The sequence below is a fragment of the Cyprinodon tularosa genome, unplaced genomic scaffold, assembly GCF_016077235.1.
Source record: "Cyprinodon tularosa strain WSP-4 unplaced genomic scaffold, ASM1607723v1 ctg81, whole genome shotgun sequence".
NCBI lineage: Eukaryota > Metazoa > Chordata > Actinopteri > Cyprinodontiformes > Cyprinodontidae > Cyprinodon > Cyprinodon tularosa.
The window spans coordinates 2,363,285-2,390,097 of NW_024039574.1; the positions used below are offsets into that span (position 1 = coordinate 2,363,285).

At 38.0% G+C, this 26,813-nt stretch overlaps 2 protein-coding genes across 6 annotated transcripts; both read right to left on the reverse strand.

Annotated features, from left to right (window-relative positions):
• Window positions 1-4,601: 4,601 nt before the first annotated feature.
• On the reverse strand, window positions 4,602-21,434 carry LOC119774378 (oxysterol-binding protein 1-like). 5 transcript variants are annotated; one of them, XM_038271858.1, is made up of 20 exons: window positions 21,379-21,434; window positions 19,537-19,716; window positions 18,672-18,880; window positions 18,406-18,568; window positions 18,216-18,327; window positions 17,918-18,116; window positions 13,540-13,654; window positions 13,402-13,459; window positions 13,146-13,313; window positions 12,797-13,042; window positions 12,527-12,647; window positions 11,123-11,226; window positions 10,928-11,023; window positions 9,823-10,007; window positions 9,483-9,712; window positions 9,294-9,320; window positions 7,413-7,451; window positions 7,265-7,297; window positions 5,371-5,409; window positions 4,602-5,081 (listed from the first exon to the last, which is right to left on the reverse strand). In XM_038271858.1, the coding sequence occupies exons 2-20, from the start codon at window positions 19,677-19,679 to the stop codon at window positions 4,939-4,941; spliced, it is 2,430 nt and encodes an 809-aa protein (XP_038127786.1). In that variant the 5' UTR covers window positions 19,680-19,716; window positions 21,379-21,434; the 3' UTR covers window positions 4,602-4,938. The 5 variants fall into 5 exon arrangements, with proteins under 5 accessions (XP_038127786.1, XP_038127785.1, XP_038127788.1 ...); XM_038271857.1 differs by having other exon boundaries at window positions 9,276-9,320; XM_038271860.1 differs by lacking the exon at window positions 5,371-5,409.
• Window positions 21,435-22,451: 1,017 nt separating this feature from the next.
• sart1 (spliceosome associated factor 1, recruiter of U4/U6.U5 tri-snRNP) lies at window positions 22,452-25,217 on the reverse strand. Its single transcript, XM_038271852.1, has one exon. The coding sequence runs from the start codon at window positions 24,868-24,870 to the stop codon at window positions 22,555-22,557; it is 2,316 nt and encodes a 771-aa protein (XP_038127780.1). The 5' UTR covers window positions 24,871-25,217; the 3' UTR covers window positions 22,452-22,554.
• Between the last annotated feature and the right edge of the window lie 1,596 nt (window positions 25,218-26,813).

Below are 26,813 nucleotides of genomic sequence, written 5' to 3' on the forward strand. Positions count from 1 at the left end.
AATTGTATGCTTATTTATTTTTGGAGCATTTATTTATTTCTGTATTTGTTTTTAAGTATGGCAGAGTTGGTCCTCCATATGAATGGTCCTAAATACTAAGATACTGTAAATATAATTAGGAAGAAAGGAAGCTCAATTTTTACCTTAAAAAATATAAACCAAAGATAAAGACATAATGGTGGTTCTAGATTACATTTACCAAGATGGCCAAGGTGGGGATGAAATGTATTATTTATTGACCCAGCATTGAAAATGTAGTCTAATCCATTCGTCACATATAAAAAGATCAATGTACTGCTTTACTTTAAATGAAAACTAAGAACATTCAACAATATACTATAAAAAGGCTTCTGTAAAATACAGTTGGGAAAATCCCTGCACTTCCCTTGCAGGTAAACAGGCACTTAATTTTATGGTGCATACTTCATTTTAAAACGGTTTTAGGCCTTTCCCAGCCATTCATACCATTGCAAAGTTAGTCAAGTTTAGACTGATTTGTTCCTCTGTAACAATATCAAGAAAAAAATTGATTCAGTTTTTAGAATCTCCCAAAACAAACGGTTTATTTTTCCTGAAAAATTAAATTATTGTATTTTGTTCTTTTTTGTTAAAACTTGGAAAAGTTAAAAATTGTTTATTCTCTCATGCCAAATAGAAGTTTTCTCAGGTCTGCTCTCTTGAGGACCCATCACAGCTAATAATTGTGATTGCTGCATCAAGAATGGTCAACACGGGATCATTCAGAGATCCTCACTGAACTTCTGGAGAGTTTGCTGCACTAAAAGTAAAGGGGCCAATTAATTTTTCATGGTCCACTCTTCAGTCTTAAAAACATGTTAATTGTCCAATAAATTCTGTTCCAATTCAAGATGGTGTCCCAATTTAATATCTTTATGTTCGAAGCCTGAAATGTGACATCCATACATTTCTGTCACTCTTATACCTGCTGGGGTCTCGAGGGGTGCTGGTGCCTATCTCCAGCTGTCTACAGGCGAGAGGTGGGGTACACCCTGGACCGGTCACCAGTCCATCGCAGGGCAACACAGAGACATGAAAGTCAAACAACCATTCAGGTACATACTCACATCTAAGGAGAACTTAGAGAAGCCAAATAACCTAGCAGTCATGTTTTTGGACTGTGGGAGGAAGCTGGAGTACCTGGAGAGAACCCAAAGATGCACAGGGAGAACATGCAAACTCCATGCAGAAAGACCCTGGGCCAGGAATCACACCTTCTTGCCTCAAAAAGGGGGTTCAATCAAAAGAATTTAAACAAGCTGCTCTCACAGAACAATGCAAAAATCAGCAAAGGGGGATTAAGTTATTTGTGTAAGGTCACATCAAACTTGTGACAGGATGACTCTGCAAAACTAGCCACATCAGTATCTATATATTACACCAGTATCTGTATTCTGAAATGTCTGTAAGTCTATGCCTCTTTTACATTTTACACTACATTTTCATTTATGGTCCCAATCGCTGTTAATCAGAGGCCAGAGTTTTACTTTGGCTGCATGGGTCAGATGAGCACAGGGCTTCACCACCAGCCAGTTCCTGTCCACTGCTATCCAGCTAGCTTTTATACTTGAAAAGTAACTCTATTTTACTTATTTATTTTTTAAACAATGTTATATTGTGAGCATCTTAAACCACACCTTCTGCTTTAAACCATGTTTCTTTTTACACCTGTTACATTTAGAAAAGGCCCAAATGGGCAAATTCTAGTTTACAATAACTGAACAAGAACGAGGAATTTTTAAAGAGAAGCTGTCCAAATGACAACAGTTTAAGAGCCAAGGTGGAATTAAAAACAGCCATTTATTAGTGATATTACACCTGGGAACACTCATATAGTTATAAAGTGCAAGAACAGCTATAGCTGTCTTTCAATGAGTGACACTCTACACAGTGCAGTGTTTTAGAAATCACACATGGAAATACAGTAAATAGGATAAAAATTAGTTAAAATAATATACTGCCTAAAACAACAGAGAAACAAAACCAAAAGAACAATGAAAATGGATACAGGAATAAAATATGACCATTTAAAAACCTATAAATAGTAATTTGGAAAGACAAAAATACTGAGGGTGAGGACACAAAATGAGATCTGTGGCGTAATTCTATAAAGAACGCAAAATAAAAAGTCCTTGGAGCTAGTAAGGAAATCTCATACTGTAACATATATTTAAATTTTAAAAAATGACTGAAGTACTTGGAACTGCTTCTCTGCTTTAGGATTCCCTGAATGCAGCCATAAGGAACCATTTCATCCATGTACATGGCATTGTTTACATCACGTTTGTTTTTTAAAGATTATCTTAAGTACACTTTAATAAAGATTATTAACATTGCACTTTTCTTGTGATCAGCCACATTGTATCTCAGCTCAAATTTTAAAACAAAAAATATGACTATTGTGTGGCTTCAGTGTCTTAAAGACTTTTTATTTCATCTTGTGGGTATGCCTGAACAGTGGCATTCTTATTGCTTTAAGCAGAAATGCAACATTTGCAGCACATGTCAAACACTAAAATTTCCCTACATAAAATTAAAGTTTAGTACGTTTTAAGGATATGATAAAAATAAAAAATAAAAATGTTTCCTTCTAAAACTCAAATACCCTGTCCATTTTTTATATTTTAGAATTATATGAAATGGTATAACTGATGCAAGTGGAGGAAAAAAAAAAAAAAAAAAGACAGTCTTTTTAAAATTATTGGAATAAGATATATTACCATGACCTTGTATTAATTTAATCCGTTTTAAAGAGATCAAAAGTCTGGAAAGTAAAATAAAAAATAAAGGCTATAAAGAGTTTAATAATGTAGAAAAAAGGTTCACCTCAGGTAAAAAGACACTAAAGTAACACACAGCACAAAGGTCTAAATATTTACCAGCTTTGGTATGATAAAAATATGTGGTGTTGGTTTAAAGATTTAGTCCAGAAAATAGAAATCTAAATAAGATCCACCTTAAAAAAACAAACAAAATCAATAAAAGGGAATTAATACTCTGAGCTAAAAAATATCAAATACATACAGTTTTTGGAAAAGTATTAACATGTTAACAATTTTCCGTATGCTGTCACATTTCAACTACAGTTTAATTAATTTTGACATGATGCGTTATAGACAGAAACAAAGACCTATATGATTGTAAAGACGGAGAAAAGGATGCAGGGTACATTTGTGGCACCTTTGTATTTAGACACCTTTTATCTGATACCTTCAAATCAAATTCAGGTCAACAAATTGCCCTCAGAAGTTGCCTAATTAATGCAGTCAATCTTTATATAATTTAACCAAGGATAAATCCAGCTATAGACCCCAGAGCTAAATTAGAAAACATAAGTAAATAAAGAGCAACATGAAGATCCAGTAGCACAGCAGTTAGTCAGGTCAATATTAGGGAGAAGTATAAAGCAGAGTTGGATTATAAAATACACCAAGTTTGGAGTATCTGTCAGAGAATTGTTTAATTCATAGATGTGTACAGCACAACTGCAAACTTCACCTATATGAAGACTGTATCCAATATTGCTTCTGTTCTTCATTTAAAACATGTCACAAACCCGTACTGTCCCACTATCAATCACCACATATGCTCAATCAGATACCAGCCGTCAACACTTTCCTGAAAGCAACTAACGGCAACAAGATGGAAAAAAACAGCAATTGTTAATAGTAAACCAGTTTGGCTTATAATATCAATATCTGTACATTAAAATGGCTAAGATCTGCTAATATCAAAGTTAAATCAGATTTACTGTGCATCCCTTATTAAAAAAAGAAGATATACAGAAAGTATCAAATTAACCTGACTGAGCTGGCGCTATTTTGCAAATAATGGGCAAAAAAAAAATCAGTCTAGACTCACAAATCTGGAATATCCACACACTAAAGACGTTCAGTCATACCAAACTCAGTATAAAGCAGGTATCAATACATGTACATCCCAAATGTTTCCCATCTTTACAGCTAACAAAAACTGAAACTCTATTTACCATTTTGTTCCACTTCATAATCTTTGTTTACTTTGTTTTGGTCAATCGGATGAAACTAATAAAATGTTATTTGGTTATAATTGAACAAAATGGGGGAAGTTTAAGAGAAGGTGCACTGGAAAAACGATCTAGAAATAAGTAAACATTTCTTAAATTAAGTGTATTTAACCTTAATTTGAGTAGGTAAATGAGATGATTTGCCAATGGAATGAGGATTTTTACATGCACCTGAAAAAAGACAATGCAGTTGTTTTTTCTTATTTTAAATGTAAATTGTCTTGTTCCATTGGCAAAGTGTCTCTTTTACCTCCTCAATCCAAGAACAAATGCACTTATTTTAAGATAAAATTACTGATTTCGATATTTTCCAGTGCGGATTAATACTTTTGTAAGGCACTGTGTAAAAGATAATATGAAGAGGATAAACAAAGTATCATTGCAGGATGAGTGAGAATGTGATCTGAACAAGCCTTCATTCAAACACCGAAGTCTGAGTTTCAGGACAGAGGAAGTAGTTTTATGAAACATGAAAGAAAACCCAATATGGCTGCCTAATGCATAAGAAATCTTGGCTGTTGCAATCACAAACTTGTAGTTTACTTCTTTGTCAATTTATTCCACCTTGTTTCAGAATGCCATATTTCAAAGAGAAAAATACATACAGTATTTTCTGTGTTCTCATGTCCTTGTGTTGATGATGATGATTTCTACCAGTTGCAAAGTACACCAAACATACCTTACGGGTTTTCTCATTCGCACCTGGAGGTTGTTGAGTTGGGGGTGACATCATTCCCAGATTTTACTTATGAGGCTAAAGGAATGCAACGCAACCAGCAGCAAAACAATTACAATGCCACATGAGCAAGAACCTGCTCTGAGAAAGAAGTCCATAACACTGTGATCCTGAGGCTACAGATATCAGAAAGCTGTAATCAGAAGATGTCAGGGCACAATTCCCAGTCTCCTTGTTCCTTAGCTTCCCAGTAACCTCCCTTGTACACGTGCAAGGTCTCTCCAGACACCGGGTCATGAATCTTCTCGAACCACAGTGCTTGGTAGTTATCTGGATGGACACCTGAGGAAAAGGAAAAGACAATAATTTACATCAAAAGCACTGCAAGTATGCTCTATATTTTCTTTATCATGGTTGTTCTTTATAAAAAAAAGAGAAGGAAAATGAATAAGAATGCAGTGCAAACCTTGTTTCTATTTAACATAAAGCAGAGCAAACTTCTGATATATAGCTGTTAGAATAAGCTTATAAATATTAATCTTTCGATCAAATTCTAGGTCCCTTTATAACCGATTTATTTATGACATCTAAGAGACATGTTACAAAGGACAACAAGGGACATGTTACTTGCTTTTAGCAGGGGCTCCACAAAGACCTTCCTTGACTTCCACACAGAGAGAGTTATTAATTAAAAAACAGGATATTCAGTTTACTGCTAAAGCGGGGTTCTTCTAATCTAGAGTGTACTACAAGCCTAGAGGTGTTGTTACATTTTCACTAGATGTATGGCTAATTGGATCCAGTGTCTGTATTGGAACTGATACTGACATAATCATCAGATTAAAAATAGAGCTGAACAAACTGGTCCAGACTCCATGGTCCTGTCATGTCAGATATTTGGTCATTTTATTCTGTATGTTTAAGCTCGCAGCCCAAAATGTTTCCTACTTAGATGATGAAATATACGTATTAAATACTTGATACATACAGGTGGAGGTTGTTTAAGATATCTGCAGTCACTAGAGGGTCTGCTGGCTACACATTGCAAACTCTGCTGCTGGACATCGCCTTCTGAGATATTAGGATGAAAGACCGTATCTAAATATTAAACTATTGTACCATGTCCCCTCAGCTGTATTTTTTCCCTGCTCTTTCCGCCCATTCTTAAACTTTTTTTTTTTTTTTTTTTGGTAAGAAAAGCAAAGTTTGAAAATCAGGACTTAAATAAATAAAAAAATGTTGGGATATATGTGAAGAATAGGGCGAGTTTTAGAAACAGAAGTTGCTTTGCATATGCCGGCATTCTGTGTTAGGAAAGACAAGGCCGTTTTCCCCCCCCACAGCTTCTTGAAGGTGCTGACAGAGGTGTTAATATTGGGTGAATATTTAACTTAAGTCCAAAGATCTATTAGTACTTATGTAAAGGTAAAACAGAGTATTTTCCTATAGTTTAGGTTATATTGCAGAGTTTTCTATGGTGCCCAAATTTGGCTTGTGCAAAAACACAAGACAAAAAAGCATCAGTCTGGTGATAAAATCGGTGCCAAGAACTTAAGGCGTTGCTGAGGTTTTTTTCACCTCACTAACTGAAGCAGAACTGCAGAATTAAATTACACAATTACCAAGTAGCTTTGTGATAGATAAATAAATAGGCTTTTCAACCTATTTTACAAACATTTTACACCCAAATTAACGTTAAAATGTAATAGTGAAGCTGTTTTCGAGTCTATACCCCTCCAGCCCAGACAATGTCATAATATAAAAGATGGTTCATCTTAAACTAACACAAAGTAATTTTTTAACGTTCATAAATTATTTTTATAAGTTTTATGATTATACGTTGAATTACAACTGTCATGGCCAGAGGGGGTCTTAATGACCTTCAACAGCACTAAGCAACTTTTAGGATGTTGGCAGTAACCTTGCTAATGAGAAGCTATATATTGGTGCAAATTGTGCAGGGTTGATATTCAGGAAATGCAGCACCTTCCTGCTGGGATCTATAAGTGTGTTTACTGTCAAATGATCAAACATAGCTTATAATCATCTGTTTCAGGGCTCTAAGCTCGTCACCACATCAGTCGCTGATGAGTCAGGTGAGGTCAGGGGTAGTAGCGTTGCAGGAATACGGTAGAAAACCAAAGTTAAACTTATAACATAGTTTCACCACAATTAGATTCATTACTTCATCGCTATTCTTCATTCACACAGCCACTGGAAACACAAATGTAGTTCAATCCGAACTGCAGGCAGCAGAGAATTTTACCACACTTTGTGCTACTTCTGTGCTACTCGTGGGAAATGCTGTTTTCCTTCAGGCAAAACAATACACTTTTTGTCCACAGGGGTGAGACAAAATCGACCAAAACAGATTTTGTTAGCTTTAAGGTGTTCTGGATCAGAAAATATTAACATCAGCAGATATGTAGAAAATTGAGATATCAGAATTGGATCGAAACCCTATACTAAAGAATAAATAATGGCTCAATCTATCTCTAAGTTTCACTACAGGATATTATACTTGCTTGGGTAAGGGGGGACTGATGGTCCATAAGGGGCTAAGGAAAAAAAAAAAAAACAGAATAAAATGGGTGAAATTTGAAAGCTTAACATGATATCTGGATGTTTTGTTAATTCTGAGAACATGGGGTGAAAATGTAAGAGGATACTTGCATGCAACCGGTGTAAGAGGAGGAGAGTCCTCTGCATCAGCTGAGTAAACCCACCCACAAACAGAAAAGGATCAGTTCACAAGAAAAGCCCGATCCACACCATGTTGCACAGGGTTTAAAGAGTGCTGTGTTGCATAATTAATAAAGTTTAGCTCATTTATAGAACATATATATATGTAAAGTGGGTACAGAAAGTATTCAAACCCCTTTAAATATTTCACTCTTTCTTTCATTGCAGTCATTTACTAAAATCAAGTTCATTTTATGTCTCATTAATGTACACTCAGCAACCCATCTTGACAGAAAAAAAAATAAAAATGTAGAATTTTTGAAAATTTATCAATAAAGAAAAACTGAAATATCACATTATCATAGGTATTCAGACCCTTTGCTCAGTATTAAGTAGAAGCACCCTGTTGAGCTAGTACATCCATGAGTCCTATTGGGAATGATGCAACCCAAGCTTTTCACACCAGGATTTGCGGATCTTCTGCCATTCTTCCTTGCAGATCCTCACCAGTTCTGTCAGGTTAGATGGGGCATGTTGGTGGACGGACAGTTTCAGGTCTCTCCAGAGATGCTCCATTGGGTTTAGGTCAGGGCTCTGGCTGGGCCAGTTAAGAATGGTCACAGAGTTGTTCCCAAGCCACCAATTTGTTATTTTACCCGTGGGCTGAGGTTCATTGTCTTGTTGGAAGGTGAACCTTCGGCCCAGTCTGAGGTCTTGAGCACTCTGGAAGAGGTTTTCTTCCAGGATATCCCAGTACTTGGCCGCGTTCATCTTTCCTTCAATTGCAACCAGTCGTTCTGTTCCTACAGCTGGAAAAACACCCCCATAGCATATGCTGCCACCACCATGTTTCACTGTTGGGATTGTATTAGGCAGGTGATGAGCAGCGCCTGGTTTTTTCCACACATACCGCTTAAAGTTAACGGCAAAAAGTTCAAGCTTGGTCTCAGCAGACCAGATAATCTTCTTTCTCAAAGTCTGGGAGTCTTTCGCGTGTTTTCCAGCAAACTCTATGCAGGCTTTCATATGTCTTGAACTGAGAAGAGGCTTCCGTCGGGCCACTATGCCATAAAGTCCTGACTGGTGGAGGGCTGCAGTGACAGTTGAGGAACTTTCTCCCATCTCCCTACTGCATCTCTGAAGCTCAGTCACAGTGATCATTGGGTCCTTCTTTACCTCTCTCACCAAGGCTCCTCACCCATGATTGCTCAGTTTGGCTGGATGGCCAGGTCTAGGAAGAGTTCTGGAAGAGCTCTCAGTTCGTCACACGCTTCTTCCGTTTAAGGATTATGGAGGCCACTGTACTCTCAAGAACCTTGAGTGCTTCAGAAATTATTTTATAACCTTGGCCAGATCTGTGCCTAGCCACAATTCTGTCTCTAAGCTCCTTGGGCAGTTCCTTCGACCTCATGATTCTCATTTGCTCTGATGTGTACTCTGAGCGTGAAGGTCTTATATAGACAGGTTTGTGCCTTTCCTGATCAAGTCCAATTGGTTAAATTAAACACAGCTGGACTCCAGTGAAGGAGCAGAACCATCTCAAGGAGGATCGGAAGAATTGGACAGCATGCGAGTTAAATATGAGAATCACAGCAAAGGGTCTGAATAACAATGTAATAAAATGTTTAGTCAATAATAATTGACTAAAGAGTTCTTTCAAAGCTTTTTATACTTCTTTGCAGCAAATCTGTCCACATCTGCTTTAGCATTAGGTTGTAAATTAGAGCAATAAGGATTAAAATCTGCATGTCTGTTGCGGCTAAATACAAACAATTTTCTCATTTAAGTACAAATGCAACACATAGTACTTTTAAAAGCATTTTTTTCTAAGGTGAACTACACATTAATACTTGCTTTCATCAGAAACCTCACTTGTGGTGCTGGTGTCATGTGCATGAGCTAAATGGAACAAACATGGAGGAGTTAAAACACAAATAAGGATGTTAAAACAGCACATGTTAAATGAGCTGTGAGGTCACAAACATAATTGGTTTTAGGGATGAACATTTAAGGTGAAAGAAAGAGGGATGGACATAATACAGTTTTCTAGATGTTCCTTACCTTCTTCAGGTGTGGTGGCTGCTTTAGCAGCATCTCTTTCCCTTTCACGTCGAGTAGAGCGCTGTTTTTCTTCCAGCCTTTGTTTCTCAGCGTTAGCTTCATCCCAGTGGCCTTCTTCCATCAACCTCTGGTCCGGACGTCGCCGGCTGTCTGTTGGAGCCACCCCCTCCTCAGGTTCATTGAGTGTCAACGCAAGGGAGGAGAAAAAGTACATGTTTTCTGCTCCCTCACTGCAAAGACATCATCAGAAAGCGTTCATGGCAAAAACTGACAATCTGAAGGAGTGGCATTTTGATAATTCTCTAAATATATTGGAAGTATATGAATAAATAAAAAGTACGGTAAAGGGTTCTTTCTCCAGATTTCTTTTGGTTTGAGGGTTTGGTAAACGGTCCTCTGTTTGCCTTCGGTGCCATTCTCGCCTTTACTGCTTTGCATTATCCTAGAAAACTCCATCTTCTCATCCCATGTTCCTGACAGCACGTAATGAGCCTTCCCATCCTTATCTGTCACAACTCCAGTCACCTGTAAGGAAAAAAAGATTTTAAAAAATCCACAAATTTTAGATACTGCAACACTGGAAAGTTTTATTTCACTCCATTGTTATTGTGTTTTAATTTATTGCCTTTGAAACTGTTGCTTTTTTTCCTTTTTCTTCCTTTCCCATTTTCTCCCTTTGTAGGGAAAGGACCACATACTGCACTCATACAGTACATGGCAGAAAGGCCCAATCCCAAACCCCCACCTAAGCATTAACCCTTAACTATTGAGTGTCGCCTTCATTTAAGATGGGGGGTATAAACGAGAATGGGTATATTCCTTCCAACGGAAAAGGAAAGAAGCCTTAGCCATAGCAACACAGTGACGCCATGTATCAGTTTGTAGCTCTGTGCTGCAGGTTGACATGCAATCAAACATTTGCCCCTTTCTGTATACAGTAAATCAAAACTATTAGAAAGAGGATCTGTCTTTTTTCTTTTTCCTAACTTTTTTCTGATTTTCTGTCAACGTGACAAAGATGCAGAACTTACATTAGAATGCATGCGTTTCCTTTGCTATTAGGTGGTGTTGAAGCTGCTGCCAAATTCCAGTGAGCCTGCACCGATGCAGACCCGCTATTTTAGCGCTGAATGGTCCCCTCACCCTACCCACTACTTGGTTTGGGATGGCTTTTAAAGTGGCGGATCCTCTGCGGGGACTCCAAATGGAGGATTAGTGCTCAAGGGCTAGTTTGGGATTGGGCCATAGTGTAAACACTGTTAAACTGCAATCAGAACAGATGTTGGACTAACTGGTCTAGCCGTCCATTTTGTTAAGATCTCACAATATAATGAAATTAAGTTTTTAAGATAGATTGAAATGTATTATTCCCCAAGCTTAGAAAAGAAGGGATGGGTTTGATAACATGAAAAGGAATCAAAGGACATTTTTAAACAATGGCTCACCTTCCTTGGAACATCTCTAGAGAAGTAGCTATAGGGAGCAAACTTGAGGTGACAGCGATCTCCTGTAGTGTGGTTCACCACATCTATCTCCCCTGACTGCGCAAAGAAATACAAAAACAAATATTTTGATAGTAAGAACAAAAGTGATTTACAATAGATATTGAACATAATCTTTTACGAATATGACATTGTTACCTGATCTATCCATAATTTGCCAACTATAATGTTGTGTACGGTCGTAGTAACTTTTTTCCAAGAGTAGTGGTTGTTGCTCTTATCAAATATACACTGGATAGAACCTGGTGACAGACAGGGCCATGGAGATAAGAACAGAGGTTTATTCTACTCTAAAAGAAACTGATGGCAAGTTATCTCCATGCTGGTTAGAAGTTCACTTATGAAATGTGGAATGGCTCACCAACCGCTTGTCCAAAGGCCATAAAATGGGCTGATAGTTCCTATGAATTTTATATTAGTTGACATTTTTCCAGACTGAATATTTCTTGGTCAATTTGTATTGTGGATAAACAATAATTTCAAATTTTTATATCCTTTGAACTTTTACACATTTCTGTCATTTAACAACCAAAAACGTTTATGTATTTGATCAGCATTTCATATGAGAGACCAACATAAAATAAATGATTAATGCAAAGTAAAATCAAATTATACATTCCTATTTAAATATTCATCTTTTTTTTTTTTTTTATCTATAAGTTTAAGGGCCATTTCAAGTCTAACGACTAACTCTGAAAATAGAGCCTCAGTGGAAGATTCATTATATGAAAGCCATTATTAAAAGGCAGCTTCAGTTCAAGTTCAAATTTCAACAACTGGCTGCTGCAACAGCTTCTTTTATGTTTTTGCATAACATCTGTAGTTATCTGAATGGTTCTAAACTGTTTCTGCTGACTGACTATGTACATGGTGTTAATTAGTCTAGCTGGCAAGTGTATTTTAAAGGGACCCTTCCTAATGTGGCTTAATGCAATAACATACATTGAATTTAATCTCATTAAGTGACAGATATAATGATGTTTAAAATTATGATGGGGTATATTTTACAGCACAGCAACTATTTCCTGGAGCTTTTAAATATATCATCCAATAATATAATGTATATAATCTGTAAATCTTATCTGCCATTATTTATCTTGTATTATAAACCTGCAAATACATATATAATTCTTTTCCTAACATTCCTGTATATTCTGTATAATCTGTGCATGTAGCTCCCATATTCATATTTATATTTATACACAACTTTTTACAGTCCCAAACTATTACTTTTTGGTTGTACATACACCTGTTATAATATTTATATCCTGTATAGCACTTCTGGATAGATGCAAACCACATTTCGTTGCTTTGTACTCATGAGGGTGCAATGACAATAAAGTTAAATTCTATTCCATTCATTCTATTATATACAGGGTATACGAGGACATAAATCATTTTTTTATTAATGTAGTTTTGAGGCATGAAAAAACGCTAAAAGCAAATTCTGTATTGTTCCAAGTCTGCAGGAACTAACCCTTTTATTGCATCCTATGATCATTATTGTTAGCTACAATTTTACAAAAACAAATTCAAACTTACCCAAAGGCATGATTGAAAGATATTTTCCTCTGAATTTGCTTGCCAGCATTATCTCCTGTCTAAGCGTCCAGCCCTTTTCAGAGAAGGCATGGTGAGCTGCAGCTGGAGGGTGGTGACTGACCTAAGGAGTTAGTATGCAGAGTAAAGACGGCTGGTTCGCAACATTGTTTGAAAAATGAATGCAGTGCTTCCATCAGACATCTGTGCATCACTTGTAAACTGACACTGAACATAAACAGTGTAATCATGCAAACTTTTTGTTAAATGCACCTGTTCGCAAAGTGAGCGATAACCAGACTCTTTGATCCGATCAAGCTCAAAGGTTTCCCCCAATAAGGGATTGAAAGGCTTTCCTGTGCGGTGGACTGTGGTGGAGTAGGAAGAGACGGTAAAGGCTGCCACATAACACATCTGCTCTAAGGAGTTATGACACTTTGCAGCTTTATCCAAGAGCTCGTGGTATTCAAGATCTTCAGAAAGACGCTGAAGCATCGACAGTGGCTCATTGAAATTTACCTTGGAAAAAAAAAAACAGAGGTAAAAGGACAATTACTTAGTACTATTATTACAACAAAAAAGAAAGAAGAACCCAGATGTCAGTAAGTTGACTCGTTCTTACAGGCATTGGTATCTTTGAGAGCTCTTTTCCAATGCAATTCTTCATGATGCTCCACAAATTAAGGTAGTAGTTGGGTTTGTCAGGAATACGAGTCCTTCTTTGCCTGACTGGCTCCAGCTCAACTGGAGGCAAAGACTCTGAATTGGATGCCAAGGAGAGTTCATCAAACTGAGAGAAGGAGAAATATTTTAAATGTTAGTCTAAATCTAGCCCGTTGAATCAGAGCTGATCAAATAATAAAAGTCGGCATGTTTACCGACTGATCGTCCATTCCCATTTCACTGCTTAGCCCACTGACATTACTGCCAGATCTCCTGGAAAACACAGAAGATAAAACATCCACCATCATCAGAGAACCTGCCTCAGAAAAATAGAAAGAAGAAATGGGTAATACCTATGGTACTTGGGGTCAGCAGGAACAGTGATGAATCCTGTCGGGTCTTCCATTGCATCAAAGAACTCATTGTCATCGTCCTCGTCACTGGCATCGCCTTTTACTGAGACACCACCTTAAATGATATAGCACGATAAACTTAGAAAAACAAACCCTGAATCGGTGGACATTCCAGCAGGTCTACGAAGGGACAGTGGAGGTATAAGGATTCCAAATGTTTGATATTTTACAATTTTCATACATTTTTCTAACATTTTGTAAACAATAATGAAAATTGGAGTACATTACAGTTAGCTAGTTGGGCTTGATTATCTGTTTGAAAAAAAAAAAAAACAGTTCTGTTAGCCTGGTTATTCCACTGCTTCTTTGGTGTTTGGGTCCATGTAACCGTCATTTATTTCAACATTAAATTCAGATTCTTTACAACCCAATTCCTGACTCATGGTGCTTTTCTTCTTATTGTTAACACACTTCTCCACCTCTCTTAAATGGAATCCCCTCCTTTATTCAGAACTCTCTTATTTCTTCATGGCACACCTCCAACACGAAGGCAGTGACATTTTTTACAGAGCCTCTTCTATCTTGGCAGGGTAGCATCTCACAGTGGATGAACGTTTGTCTTCTAATCATGCATGAGGCAAAGTTCCTATTACCACATTGGGCTCAGGTGGTTGAACAGACACTTAGTGGCATAAAACAGTGGCAGCTTAAATCCAATCAACTAACACTACATTTTTGGAATCACTCACAGTTTTAGTGAACCTTTGCAGGTATAAATGGCAAAACAATGTGATCTTCTGCAGCTGGTCTTCAGCTCCAAGATTTGAACTTCAGCATAGTGTTAATAGGTGGTGTGTGGAGCTACTGCTGCTGGCTTTCCAGGATATCAAACCAGTTTATTTAATCTCTCCTGACTTTTAAGTACTCCTTAGACATGGCTGGGCTTGGAAATCTCCTTGAACCGGAGTACCTAATATAATGGCAGGTGATTTTACCCATTCGTAACTTCTTAAATTTGGTCCTTGTTCACTTAACCATTTTTTGGTGTAAAATGGAGCCATTAGATGTTTCATACCAAATATTGATCTAGTAGTATCTAGAGGTATGCTATGTACTCACTTCTGAGTTGCTTTAAAATGATGTATCAATTAGTTGACAATCTGTAGAAAACATGTAATAGAGATGTTTGGTAGGTTGGAGTCTTCTCTGTAACCCTTTCTCTCTGTAATCCGTATTTGACCATATATACGTGAAAGAAATTATTTGTTTCATAAGGAAAATGGAGATGAAAGGAAGGAAATCATCACACATGGCTATAAATTAGGGGCCAAAATGAAAGAGCCTTAAAGCTGAAGTCTGTAAGTTTTTAAAAATCACTTTTTTGTCATATTGGCTAAAACTGTCCCTATGCCCAGACAGCAGTACATGTGATATGTAACCTGTGAAAAAAACTGCTTCAATTGGTCCCGCCTACTGCCTGTATTTCAATCTGGAAAGAATCATTCGGGACGAGTCAAAACAACCAATCACAGCCAGAGGAGCGTCTGATGGAGTGTCAATCACAGCTCACACACGCTGAATCCCGCCCCCCCCTTCTGGTCGCATGCGGTAGCCGCGCAGATGCTGTAAGAGGGGTGGAGCTTGGAGGGGGGGCATGAGTGAAGCAGAGAGGGTGGGGGAGTGGCGTGAAACCTGTTTTTCTTCAAATTTTCAGTCGAAATCTGCTCTCTTCTCAATGTTACAGACTGCAGCTTTATGGAGAGATATTTGTGCCATCGGTTTGAGCGCGCAGGAACCAATCCGAGCGCGCAGTGAGACAACACGCGCGCGCGCAAAACCGGTCTGGCGCGCGCTCAACTCTGAAAAACCCTCTCAACACACTGTTCTCGCGCTCAGTTTCATCTCTGCGCGTGCTCGAATCCGTCTCTGCTCGCGCTTGCTCTCCTGCTCTCTCTCCGCGCTCAACACCAGCTGTGCGCTCAGCTGTTTCTCCGCTCGCTCGACTCTCTGCGCTCGCAACTTCAGCAATGTATGTAAATGAACCATACCATCAGCCAATCACACTCAGCTTCTTTTCATCCAATGAAAGCATTCCTTCCTTCTTCTTCTTTTCTATCATGGCGGTTCGCAAGCAACTTCAAGGTGCATACCGCCACCTACTGTTCATGAGTGTGTAGCAACATTGTTTTACATCTATTAAATTCTATTTTTTAATTTTGCATTCTGAAGATAACTAAATAATGCTTTCCTTAATCTATAAACATCCTTTATATTTCCTTTATTTCCCAATAATCCTTTAAGACTCCATTCTTGGCCTGTCATTTAAACTACTCTTCTCAATTTTTCCCTTTCAGGTTCATATGTTTTACAGTTCATTAATATGTAAGCATTCGTTCCAAATACTACATCCGGTTAGATGAAAAAAAAATTAATAAATAAATAAAAACACAATCAGGAAAATCAAACTACTCTTACAGTAATTTTGTCAACATTCCTAAGATAGTACTATAAAATATCTTGAATTATCTCAAATAAACTTCAGTAAAACAGTTATTAGATCATTGCCTCATCCATCTCTTTTACCTGCTATTGACATGGATTTAAATTTGCTGTTTTAAAAGAAAAATAAGGAGGATATTTCAGGTTCCAGTATGGTTCAACAGTATATAGATAATGTTTTGGATCATATTGGCCTTACTCTTAGCTTTTGTGGCGGGTGTTTCTTCTTTTTGTTGTTTTTTATGGAGGTTGGCAAACAACAATTACCGCCACCAACTGAAAAATCCTGTTTATCAAATTATTCTTTTTAATATATATAATAAAGAATAACCCTCTTATTTAGAGTCCATCTGTAAAAGGTCTTCTAAATAATAATTGTTAAATTTCAGATCAGGTCTGCTGTCTGAATAATTGCGTTTAAATTAATATAACGGTCGCTGATCTAAAATCAGAGCAAACTAAACTTCTTAATGGAACGATTTCTTCAATCCATTGTAAGGCCAATATGATCCAAAACATTTCTCCTTTGTAGGCTGAATTCCATCACTGATTCTTTTACCCGATTTAAAAATAAATTATGAAACTAAAACAAAACACCATTCCTAATATTGGAATATTTTGAAGCATCCATAAAAAATTTAACATATCCATAATATTTTTTATCTATATATTGTTGAACCATACTGGAACCTGAAATATCCTCCTTATTTTTCTTTTAAAACATCAAATTTAAATCCATGTCAATAGCAGGTAAAAGAGATGGATGAGGCAATGATCTAATAACTGTTTTACTGAAGTTTATTTGAGATAATTCAAGATATTTTATACTACTATCTTAGGAATGTTGACAAAATAACTGTAAGAGTTGTTTGATTTTCCTGGTTGTGTTTTTATTTATTTATGTATTTTTTTTTCATCTAACCGGATGTAGTATTTGGAACGAATGCTTACATATTAATGAACTGTAAAACATATGAACCTGAAAGGGAAAAATTGAGAAGAGTAGTTGAAATGACAGGCCAAGAATGGAGTCTTAAAGGATTATTGGGAAATAAAGGAAATATAAAGGATGTTTATAGATTAAGGAAAGCATTATTTAGTTATCTTCAGAATGCAAAATAAAAAAATAGAATTTAATAGCTGTAAAACAATGTTGCTACACACTCATGAACAGTAGGTGGCGGTATGCACCTTAAAGTTGCTTGCGATCCGCCATGATAGAAAAGAAGAAGAAGGAAGGAATGCTTTCATTGGATGAAAAGAAGCTGGGTGTGATTGGCTGATGGTATGGTTCATTTACATACATTGCTGAAGTTGCGAGCGCAGAGAGTCGAGCGAGCGGAGAAACAGCTGAGCGCACAGCTGGTGTTGAGCGCGGAGAGAGAGCAGGTCGAGCGAGCGCGAGCAGAGACGGATTCGAGCACGCGCAGAGATGAAACTGAGCGCGAGAACAGTGTGTTGAGAGGGTTTTTCAGAGTTGAGCGCGCGCCAGACCGGTTTTGCGCGCGCGCGTGTTGTCTCACTGCGCGCTCGGATTGGTTCCTGCGCGCTCAAACCGATGGCACAAATATCTCTCCATACAGCTTTAAGTTCCAAAAATGTGTCTAGCATCAAATCCCGACTCGGATTAGAAAAAACTAGTTTTTGATTTTGAAATGCGTTTAAAACTTAGGGAAAATTATGGAATTTCATGTGAAAAATCAAAGAAAAACCTGTTGTCATTTTGGAAAATAATTCTGTTTTTTTTAGCTTGTAGTTAATGGAATAAAAAAAATACTAAAATGATTGCATAACATTTTCTCTTTTTCTGCCCTTTAAAACTTGTACTGGAACCTTGCTATTAGCCTAAAAAGATAGACATCCAAAATGAGACCCTTACTTTTAATGTTTAAGTTGGGATTGCTCAAGGAAGATGGCAAAACTGTAGCCCCTCTGAAGGCCCTCTCCAAGTGGTTGTGCTGTTTGGCTAGTTGTTCCAGAGTCTCCTCCAGACGAATCCTTTGGTCCCTCTCAGTATGCAAGGCCTTCTGCCAGCGCTTACTGTGGCTCTGGGCTATGGAGAGGAAGTCTCTACAACTCTTAAGGATAAAAACACCCATATGGCAGTAAAAACAGAGAGAAAAACAAAAACACACCTCAGTAGCAGTTTAAGTCACTCTTAACTGACTAAACCTTACATTTATCATGGCATTAGAGGTGATTCGGAAAAGTGTGGCCCTTTCTGTGACTTGTCTGATCTTTTCCCCCATGTCCGTTCCAATACGCACACCCTCCAGCTCTGATAAAGACCTAATATGTGAAACAAGAAAAAGGCTATTAAATAAAGTATGAATGCCAAAATTAAAAGTATATCTCTTAGATATTTACCTTTGGAGAGCAGAGCCATGTTTAACAATTAGATCATTGCAGGTGGTAAGGTCCTCCACCTTGCTGCTCAGGGTGCGCAATGTAGACTGAACTTCTGATATATCAGAGCCACCGCCCTGTCCTGAAACAGGGACGACTACACAGAACTCATCACCAGAGTCATCTGTTTACAGAGACAAGAAGAACAATGCAGCGTCATCTCTATCGGTGAAAATAAAATGATCACATCCTCTTTAACCACCGTCCGAGTTCAGACTTTATCTCACCAGATTCCTCCTGCATGCTAACAGCTTTTGCCTTAGCAAGTTCCAGTGCAGTGATCCATCGCTGGCGCTCAATTTCAGAGTTGGCCTTCAGGTGGTAAGTCTGTGCCCCTCCATTAGAAATGACAAAATTGCACGAGTCCTCCACAGCAATGTTGGCAGTGGCCAAATTAATCGTGCCTCTGCAAGTGTGACCCATCTCAGCCTGAGATCTGGAAATAGAGGTAAAATAGAGTATTAAAACACCCCTAACTTTTACAGCCAAAGGCATACGTTAGTTCTAAATAATGAATGTGTGTTAATTTAAAAAGCAGCAAAAATATTCACAAACATTAAGGAGGAATCATAAAGTCCAATTTCCACAAAAAAGACAATGTTGAATGGACTGAATTTATATTGCGCTCTTCTAGCGACACCAACCACATTCATCAAATTTCTCTCATAGAGGTAAACATAATCAAACACATAAACACAGATTGGTAAGAAACTTGGGTGCAAGTGTAAGACAGAAGTGCACTTTAACAATAAAGTCATTTTATTCTATTCTAACCACAATACGCTGTTGTGCTTCCAGTAAAATATCATTGTGATTTTCCTTGAAATATGATTGTAATTCAGTGAAATATATAATAATTGTAATTATTTGTTATCCATAAGAGCAAAGTTCAAATCTGACAGCAATGTCAGCCCATATTTCAAACTTTTAAAAGAAAAAAAAAAAACATTACAGCTAATTTTCTAGTTTTAGGTTTCCATGTAAACGTGAAGAGATTCTAAGCATGTTTTCATACTAAACAACAAAAGCATATTTTTTCTACATTTTACAGGCTTTAGGCATTATTTTACAAAAAAATATTGTAAAACCTACCTGTAGTAAGATAGCAATCCATTGCTGAGAACAAACCACCGTCTCTGGTAACCTTTTATGTAGTTAGTCCATTTGAAGAGCCAACCCTCGTACGAGTCTTCAGGGGTTGGTGTAGTAGGAGTGGGAGGTTTGGGTTCCGACATCACAACGGCCTGTGATTTCACCAAACGGGTTTAAACCCTGGAGAGTGAAAGCACATATTGAATATGTACAAATGATTGCAATATGCATCTTTATTCCATTTTTTGACAAATTTGATGTGACCATAAGCCAGTTAGATAAAACGCTTTAGAAATCTGATAGAGCAATAAAGCTCATAAACAAAATACTGTGAAAAGAAATTGAGTGTTCTACTTTACAGAGAAATTCAACAACTAAAAAAAAACTGTTAAAGATGCAAAATACAATTTTCTAACATGCATTCTATTAAACGATCCACAACAGTGTGTCTGTCCATCAGTCAAATGTGGCTTGCATTTGCAATCAGCCCCCCAAATCAACATTTTTTAGAACATCTCTGATGCAGTGCCAGCTGCTAGTCGTGCCTTTATGAACCAAGCTTTGGTAGATGAGTAAATGCAGCAGACTTTTTCTACTTACAGATGATGAATCACACAGTGGTCTATAATATATTCAAAGCCTGAAATATTTTCCTTAGATCTAATCCTATTTTAACTTCTCCACAACTTTTACTACTGACCCGTCTGGTCTATTCCCTGGTTTTCATGACGGTGTTTGTTTGCAGATGTTCTCAAACAAATAATTTATTTTAATAAGCAAATGTTTGCTCTGGTGTTTTATTTAGAAGCAAAAAGGGCTGTGGACCCACTTATTTCAGATCTCTGCTTTAAAATAAACCGAGAAACACACTTTTAGGGCTGAAACAATTCATCGGATTAATTGTGATTAATCGATTATTGAAATAATCCTCAACTAATTTAGTAATCGATTAATAATTAACTGGAGTATAGAGACTCTAAAATATGCCTTTAGTTGACAGAGCAACCCACATAGAGCAGTAATTACACTAAGATTGTAAAAACATATTTAAACATTTTGCATTTAAAATTGTCCGTATGCTCTATCCAATACTCTTTAAGTGGAAAAAATCTATTTAATCAGGTTCAATTTCGTAAAAAGTCTTCTTTGAGGAACCTTTCGGTATCTAATCAGTAATCGATTAATCGAAAAATATTAAATAAACAGATTAATCGCTTTGCAAAATAATCAGTTATTTTGCAAAGCGATTATTACATTTTTTATTTTTTTTATATACATATATATTTTATACGCACAAATGTACATTCTGTGCAGTTCTTCCATTATCTTTTTACATTTTTTTTTATCTTCATTCTATTATTGTAATGTATAATGTCTTGCTTTATATCTTATTGCCTTAAATTCTATTTTAGTTTCATTAGTATTGGCAGTTACTAGGTGCATTTCAGAATAAGCAAAGTCACTGTACGTAACAAGTCCGTTAACAGGCAAGTTATAAACTGTCGAAAGCCAGAACTTAATAGCTTTAATAGTCTTAAACCCGCAAACTAGTAAAATAACAAGCAACAAAAACAACAGCTAAGCTATTTCCATAGACGACATTCCAGGATCAAATTAACACGGTCTGGATCGAGAGAGGATAAGTTACACCGAGGAAATAGATGCCAGAGCTCTTCGCATCAAAGCTACTTAGAACTCTGGCTGTCTTTAAGCTCATAGCGAGCTAAACCGCAGGGAAAAAAAACAAGTTTGAGCTTCGTTTGACGTGAAAGTTAGAGGTTCCAGCAACTCGGCGTTATTAAGCCAATGTTCCCATTTAATGAGCTCCATCATGTATATTACCTGTCGGGGAGCATCTCGTTAGAAGAGGCGTAGCTCTGGAGGCGTTAGCTTAGCTACACGTTGTGCATCGAAATGCTGTTCGGCCAACCTCTCAGTCGTTCATATTGGTTCCGCTGAAAACTACCCCCAATAATATAACATGTATGAGAAATCTACAAAACAAAATCCCAGTCCAGTTAACTAATTACTATGATGGGCAGAATTAAAAAAACGTACATCTAACTTTCAATTGTAAAATCAGGAAAATTTGAAAATTATTCAACATATTTATTTCTAGTTGTATTCCAGTCATATATTTAAATAATTTAATATATTGTTGATAACGTTGAAAAAACTACCACATGGTCCTCAAAATGTAAGAACTTGAAAAAAAATATTTTTATGGATTTAATTATGTCATCACGCATGGATACTCTTACATGTATAAATTGTAAATGTTTGCTGAGCATCTTATTCTCAGGGCAAAGTAGGGGTTAAATTGTATTATTGGTGTAAAATGTGATTACTGTAGCATGTATAAATGCATCTTGTAAAATTTAGCAGCTGCACACAAGTCTTTTTTTCCATCTTACAAACCATAATAGGAAATTGGTTTCCAAATAAGGATTTTTGTTTAATACTACAAAAAACCCTGTGTTTTTACTTTTTACCCGATATAAAATTTGTTTCAACACATTAAAAGGTACTTTGTCCGTTTGTCTAACAGCAAAAAATATCAGCTGAATATAAAACAGCTTTGAATTTTAATGTGTTATCAAACATTTTTAAGCCAATCAAGCTGTTTAGAATGTTTTATCTATGTTAACAGGTTTGGCAATCAGTTGAGCTCACAAAAAAACAATGCAACTTAGGAAATTAAAAGGAAATGCTTCTTTTTAATTCAAATATTAAACCAAAGAGAAAAGATTTACAATTTCACCAAACTTTAGTTCAAACATATTAATTTTTCACATTCTCATACATCAGTGAATCTGTCCTGCACTTTAAAATGAAGTTCACTTTATAACATTAACAAATTAAATTTCAATACTTGCCAGACTTATTCTTTTTTATCAACAATTAAATTTTTACCAGTTAGCACGGGGGAAAAAATCAAGAAAAAAAAAAAATCTAAAATGATATCTTGTATGTCTGCATTGATTTCTGTGTTTATCTAGTACATTACAGCCCAGGAACTTATTTTGTGATGTTGTTTACATTCATGCTCTTCCCACTCCCACTAAGCACAATGTATGGTGTTTTCTGAGATTTCTGTTTCTCTTGAAGCAAAGCCACCGTTCCGAGAGGAGTATCGCTGCTGCTCATCTTCTTTAGCAGCGCCTCTTCCTCTAGCTTTTTCATCCTCTTCTCTGTTTTCATCTTTCCGGAACCTTTCCCGTGGAATCTGTGTGAAAGCTGCCTGAAAGCTTCTTTTGGAGTGAGTTTCCGCCCGGACTCGTCCACATACTCGATCTTGACGTCAGGCTTATAGCCATCTTTCTCCTTGAAATCCTGCGTGAACCCTCTGTATTCCTCTCTGCGACTGTACTTGTCATCAAAGCCCATTTTGTCTTCGATGCAGTAATTATCATTTGGCAGGGCAGCTTTCGGTGCTTTGACACGAGCTACCTTCTGCATCTGAGTGTCCAACAGGCCTTTGTTTGTACACAGCTTCAGTGCAGCTGCAAGGCCGGAGTTGACGATGGGCTCCTCGTCCAGAATGGTGGCAGAGGCTGTGCAGAGATCGGCCTGTTGTTGCTCTTCATCCAGGTTAACTGTGCTCCACCCAATATTCTCATCCATTTCAGAGTCTGAACCCCCACCGTCATCTTTCTCTTCTTCTTGCTCAAAATCAATAATATCCTCCTGGTCCTCTCTGTTGCCAGAGAGTCCATAAGTTGGAATATCTCCCAGAGTTCTGCAGAACTCTGAGGTGGCATTGAAGACAATGTTGTTTTTCTTGTCAGGGTCATTGTCATCATTCGCTTTGGCAAGCACTTTAAGTTTCTCTGCCACCTTCTCTCCAGAGTCTTTGAGGAGCTGTTTCTGCCTCAGCTTCCTCTGCTTCTCCAGCTGTTTTTGTAGCTCCTGCTCTGCCTCATCCTCCTCAATCACAGTCGGCTCTGGAGGAACATAATCATCCTCGTCGCTTATATCCATCTCTGCCATCCTGATATCATCTGACATTTGGGGAGTTTCATGTGGCAGCTTGTTGACATCTTTAGCTTTTCCTTCTTTCTTTGGTTCCTCCTCCTTGTCCTCCACCTGTTTGTGGCCTCTTCCTCGTACCCTTGAGCCAAAATCGGTGGTGCGGGTGTCATCCGGAAGTTCGTCTGCAATAGTGAGCTTCTCCCTCTTACGGATTTTCTTGACTCTGCGCTTCGTCTTTTTGAAGCCAACCATCTCTTGAGGAGAGTAGTATTCAGAGGCAATGGTGAGAGCGGGCATCTCCAGGGACTGGGCCTGATTTCGCAGTGATTCTTTCATTGCCTGGAGCTCACGTTCTCGCTCCCCATCTGCAAAGCCCCACGCACCCAACCGGAAGCTCTTTTTCTTCTCCCCTTCGATTTCTTCATCATACTTTGAGAGCACCGTTTGGGGCTTGAAGGAAACCATATCGTCCACACTCTCCTCTTCTTCATAGGGCTTGTAGTCGGGCTTCTTCTTTTTTAACTCCACATTCTTCTCAGCTTTCTCCTTGTCCACGATTCCAACGTTTACGAGCACATCTTCCTCCTCTTCCAGCACGCCTTTGTCTTGTAGAGTAAGGATAACAGTTTGGCCCTCAGCAAAGGAGTCCACCTTGTGTTGCACTTTGAGACCTTTCAGATCCTGTGAGGAATAAGAGTCTCGTTTGCTTTGAATGAACTCCTCTTCCACCAAGCTGCTAACTCCAAACTCTTCATCCATTTCTTCGAGGAGTTTGGCTCTCTTTTCTGCCATCTCCTTCTCTTTGGCCATCTTTCTACTTTTTTCAACCCAAGCTGCGGTGTCATCCAGCCAATCATCGTCACCGATCGCTTTGACTTTACCCAGCTTTTGGTTAAGCAGGCGTTTTTCTTTCATAGCAGCGAGCTTTTCCCTCATCTCCTTCTGCTGTCGGATCAGAACAGGGTTGATGGTCTCAGCCACCATGGGCTCTTCTTTGGTCCCCAGCTCCTTCTTGCCATCATTCAGCTCCAGGGGCTTCAGGCCCAGCTTTGCGCGGAGTTTGTTCGTCTCCTCGATACTGAGAGAGGCATCTCCGCTGGCGCTCTGAGGCTGTAGATCCGTGTTGCTCTCCTCATATCCAGCATCAACCTTCTCCCTCTTTACCCGAGGTTCTCCGGTGCTTCTTTCAGCTTTACTGTGACTCTCTCGTCTGCTTCTTTCTCTTGATCTGGAGCGTTTCCGTCTGTCTTTATCCCGATCTGAAGCATCTCTGTCTCTGTGACGATGTTTCTTATGTTCACGGCGGCGCTCCTCCGCGTCTTTCTCGCGGCTCTTTTCCTTGTGCTTTTTTGAAGAGCCCATTGCTTTCTGATTAGAGCAGTGAGGTTGTAATTCCACGAAAGTTAAAAGAAAAGTCCTATTTAGTTTGAATGTGGAAGGGAATGCAGCTAGCTTCCACTCTTAGACTAGCTAGCGTTAGCTTTAGAGGCTAATTAAACCACGATGGCACAACTCACTCATTTCGAAAAAAAAATAACACAGATCTTGTTTTCGACGTTCTGTATCTGCCAAACATATGTTTAGTTGTTTGAGCCTCCCGTAAAAGTGTTGTATATTTCAGTTCTAAGGTCCACAAATAACGACGTTTGAGTTGAAACGACTATTGAACGACAACCTTATGCTTCTTTTGCCTTATCCGGCGGTTGACCGCTCCATATAGGATGACTTACTGCCCCCTAGTGGATGGGCAGTAAATGAACAACATCTTCAACTGTATTTTTGACCTGTAGGAATAAAATAGATTATATTTATTCGTTCAACATGTACACCTGACAAGAGAAACCTTAAGAAGATTCATATTTCATAATTTTTTCTTTTATAATGAAATATAAGAAGAAATCCATAATATTAAATCAATAAAGAGAATCATTGTGTAAATATTTTGTTTTAAAGCGCACTCACAACTCAGAACACAGAGAAATAAGACGCTGTTGGTCTTGGAAATTTTTTTTTATTGGTTCCATCTAGAGTCTTAGTTTGGTTAAAACGGCTACACGTTTTATGGAAAATTACCCCCATTTTGTCTATATATTTGTAAACTGTTAAAATTACAGGTCCTTCTCAAATTATTAGCATATTGTGATAAAGTTCATTATTTTCCATAATGTAATGATAAAATTTGAACGTTCATGTATTTTAGATTCATTGCACACTAACTGAAATATTTCAGGTCTTTTATTGTCTTAATAATAATGATGATTTTGGCATACAGCTCATGAAAACCCAAAATTCCTATCTCACAAAATTAGTATATCCTGAAAAAGGTCTCTAAACGAGCTGTGCACCTAATTTTCTGAATCAACAAATTAACTCTAAACAGCTGAAAAAGATTCCCGGGCCTTTAAAACTCCCAGCCTGGTTCATCACTCAAAACTCCAATCATGGGTAAGAGTGCAGACCTGACTGCTGTCCAAAAGGCCATCACTGACACCCTCAAGCAAGAGGGTATGACACAGAAAGATATTGCTGAACGAATAGGCTGTTTCCCAGAGTGCTGTATCAAGGCAACTAAGTGGGAAGTCTGTGGGAAGGAAAATGTGAGGCAGAAAACTGCTGCACAACAAGAAGAGGTGACCGGACCCTGAGGAAGATTGTGGAGAAGGGCCAATTCCAGAGCCACCGTGTCATTTGGAAATCAAGGTGCCAGAGTCTGGAGGAAGACTGGGGAGAAGGAAATGCCAGAAGTCCAGTGTCAAGAACCCACTGTCAGTGATGGTCTGGGGTGCCATGTCAGCTGCTGGTGTTGGTCCACTGTGTTTTATCAAGGGCAGGGTAAACTAGCTATCGGGAGATTTTGGAGCACTTCATGCTTCCATCTGCTGAAAAGCTTTATGGAGATGATTTCATTTTTCAGCACAACCTGACACCTGCTCACAGTGCCAAAAACGCTGGTAAATGGTTTACTAACCAAGGTATCGCTGGGGTCAATTGCCTGCCAACTCTCCTGACCTGAACCCCATGTGGGACATTGTGAAGAGAAAGTTGAGAAACGCAAGACCCAACACTCTGGACGAGCTAAAGGCCGCAATCGAAGCATCCTGGGCCTCCATTACACCTCAGCAGCAACACAGGCTGATTGCCTCCATGCCACGCCACAGTGAAGCAGTCATTTCTGCAAAAGGATTCCCGACCAAGTATTGAGTGGATAACTGTATGTAATTATTTAAAGACTGACGTTTTTTTTTTTGGGATTAACAACACTTTTCTTTTATTGGTCGGATGAAATATGCTTACTTTGTGAGATA

Coding starts and splice junctions, on each gene's coding strand:
- sart1 (XM_038271852.1), bottom strand. CDS start 24,870: ATGGGCTCTTCAAAAAAGCACAAGGAAAAGAGCCGCGAGAAAGACGCG.
- LOC119774378 (XM_038271857.1), bottom strand. CDS start 19,679: ATGTCGGAACCCAAACCTCCCACTCCTACTACACCAACCCCTGAAGAC. Junction 13,314..13,401: donor TGGGAATGGACGATCAGTCG/GTAAACATGCCG, acceptor TCCTTCTCTCAG/TTTGATGAACTCTCCTTGGC. Junction 9,321..9,482: donor AGCCACCACACCTGAAGAAG/GTAAGGAACATC, acceptor TGTTCCATTTAG/CTCATGCACATGACACCAGC.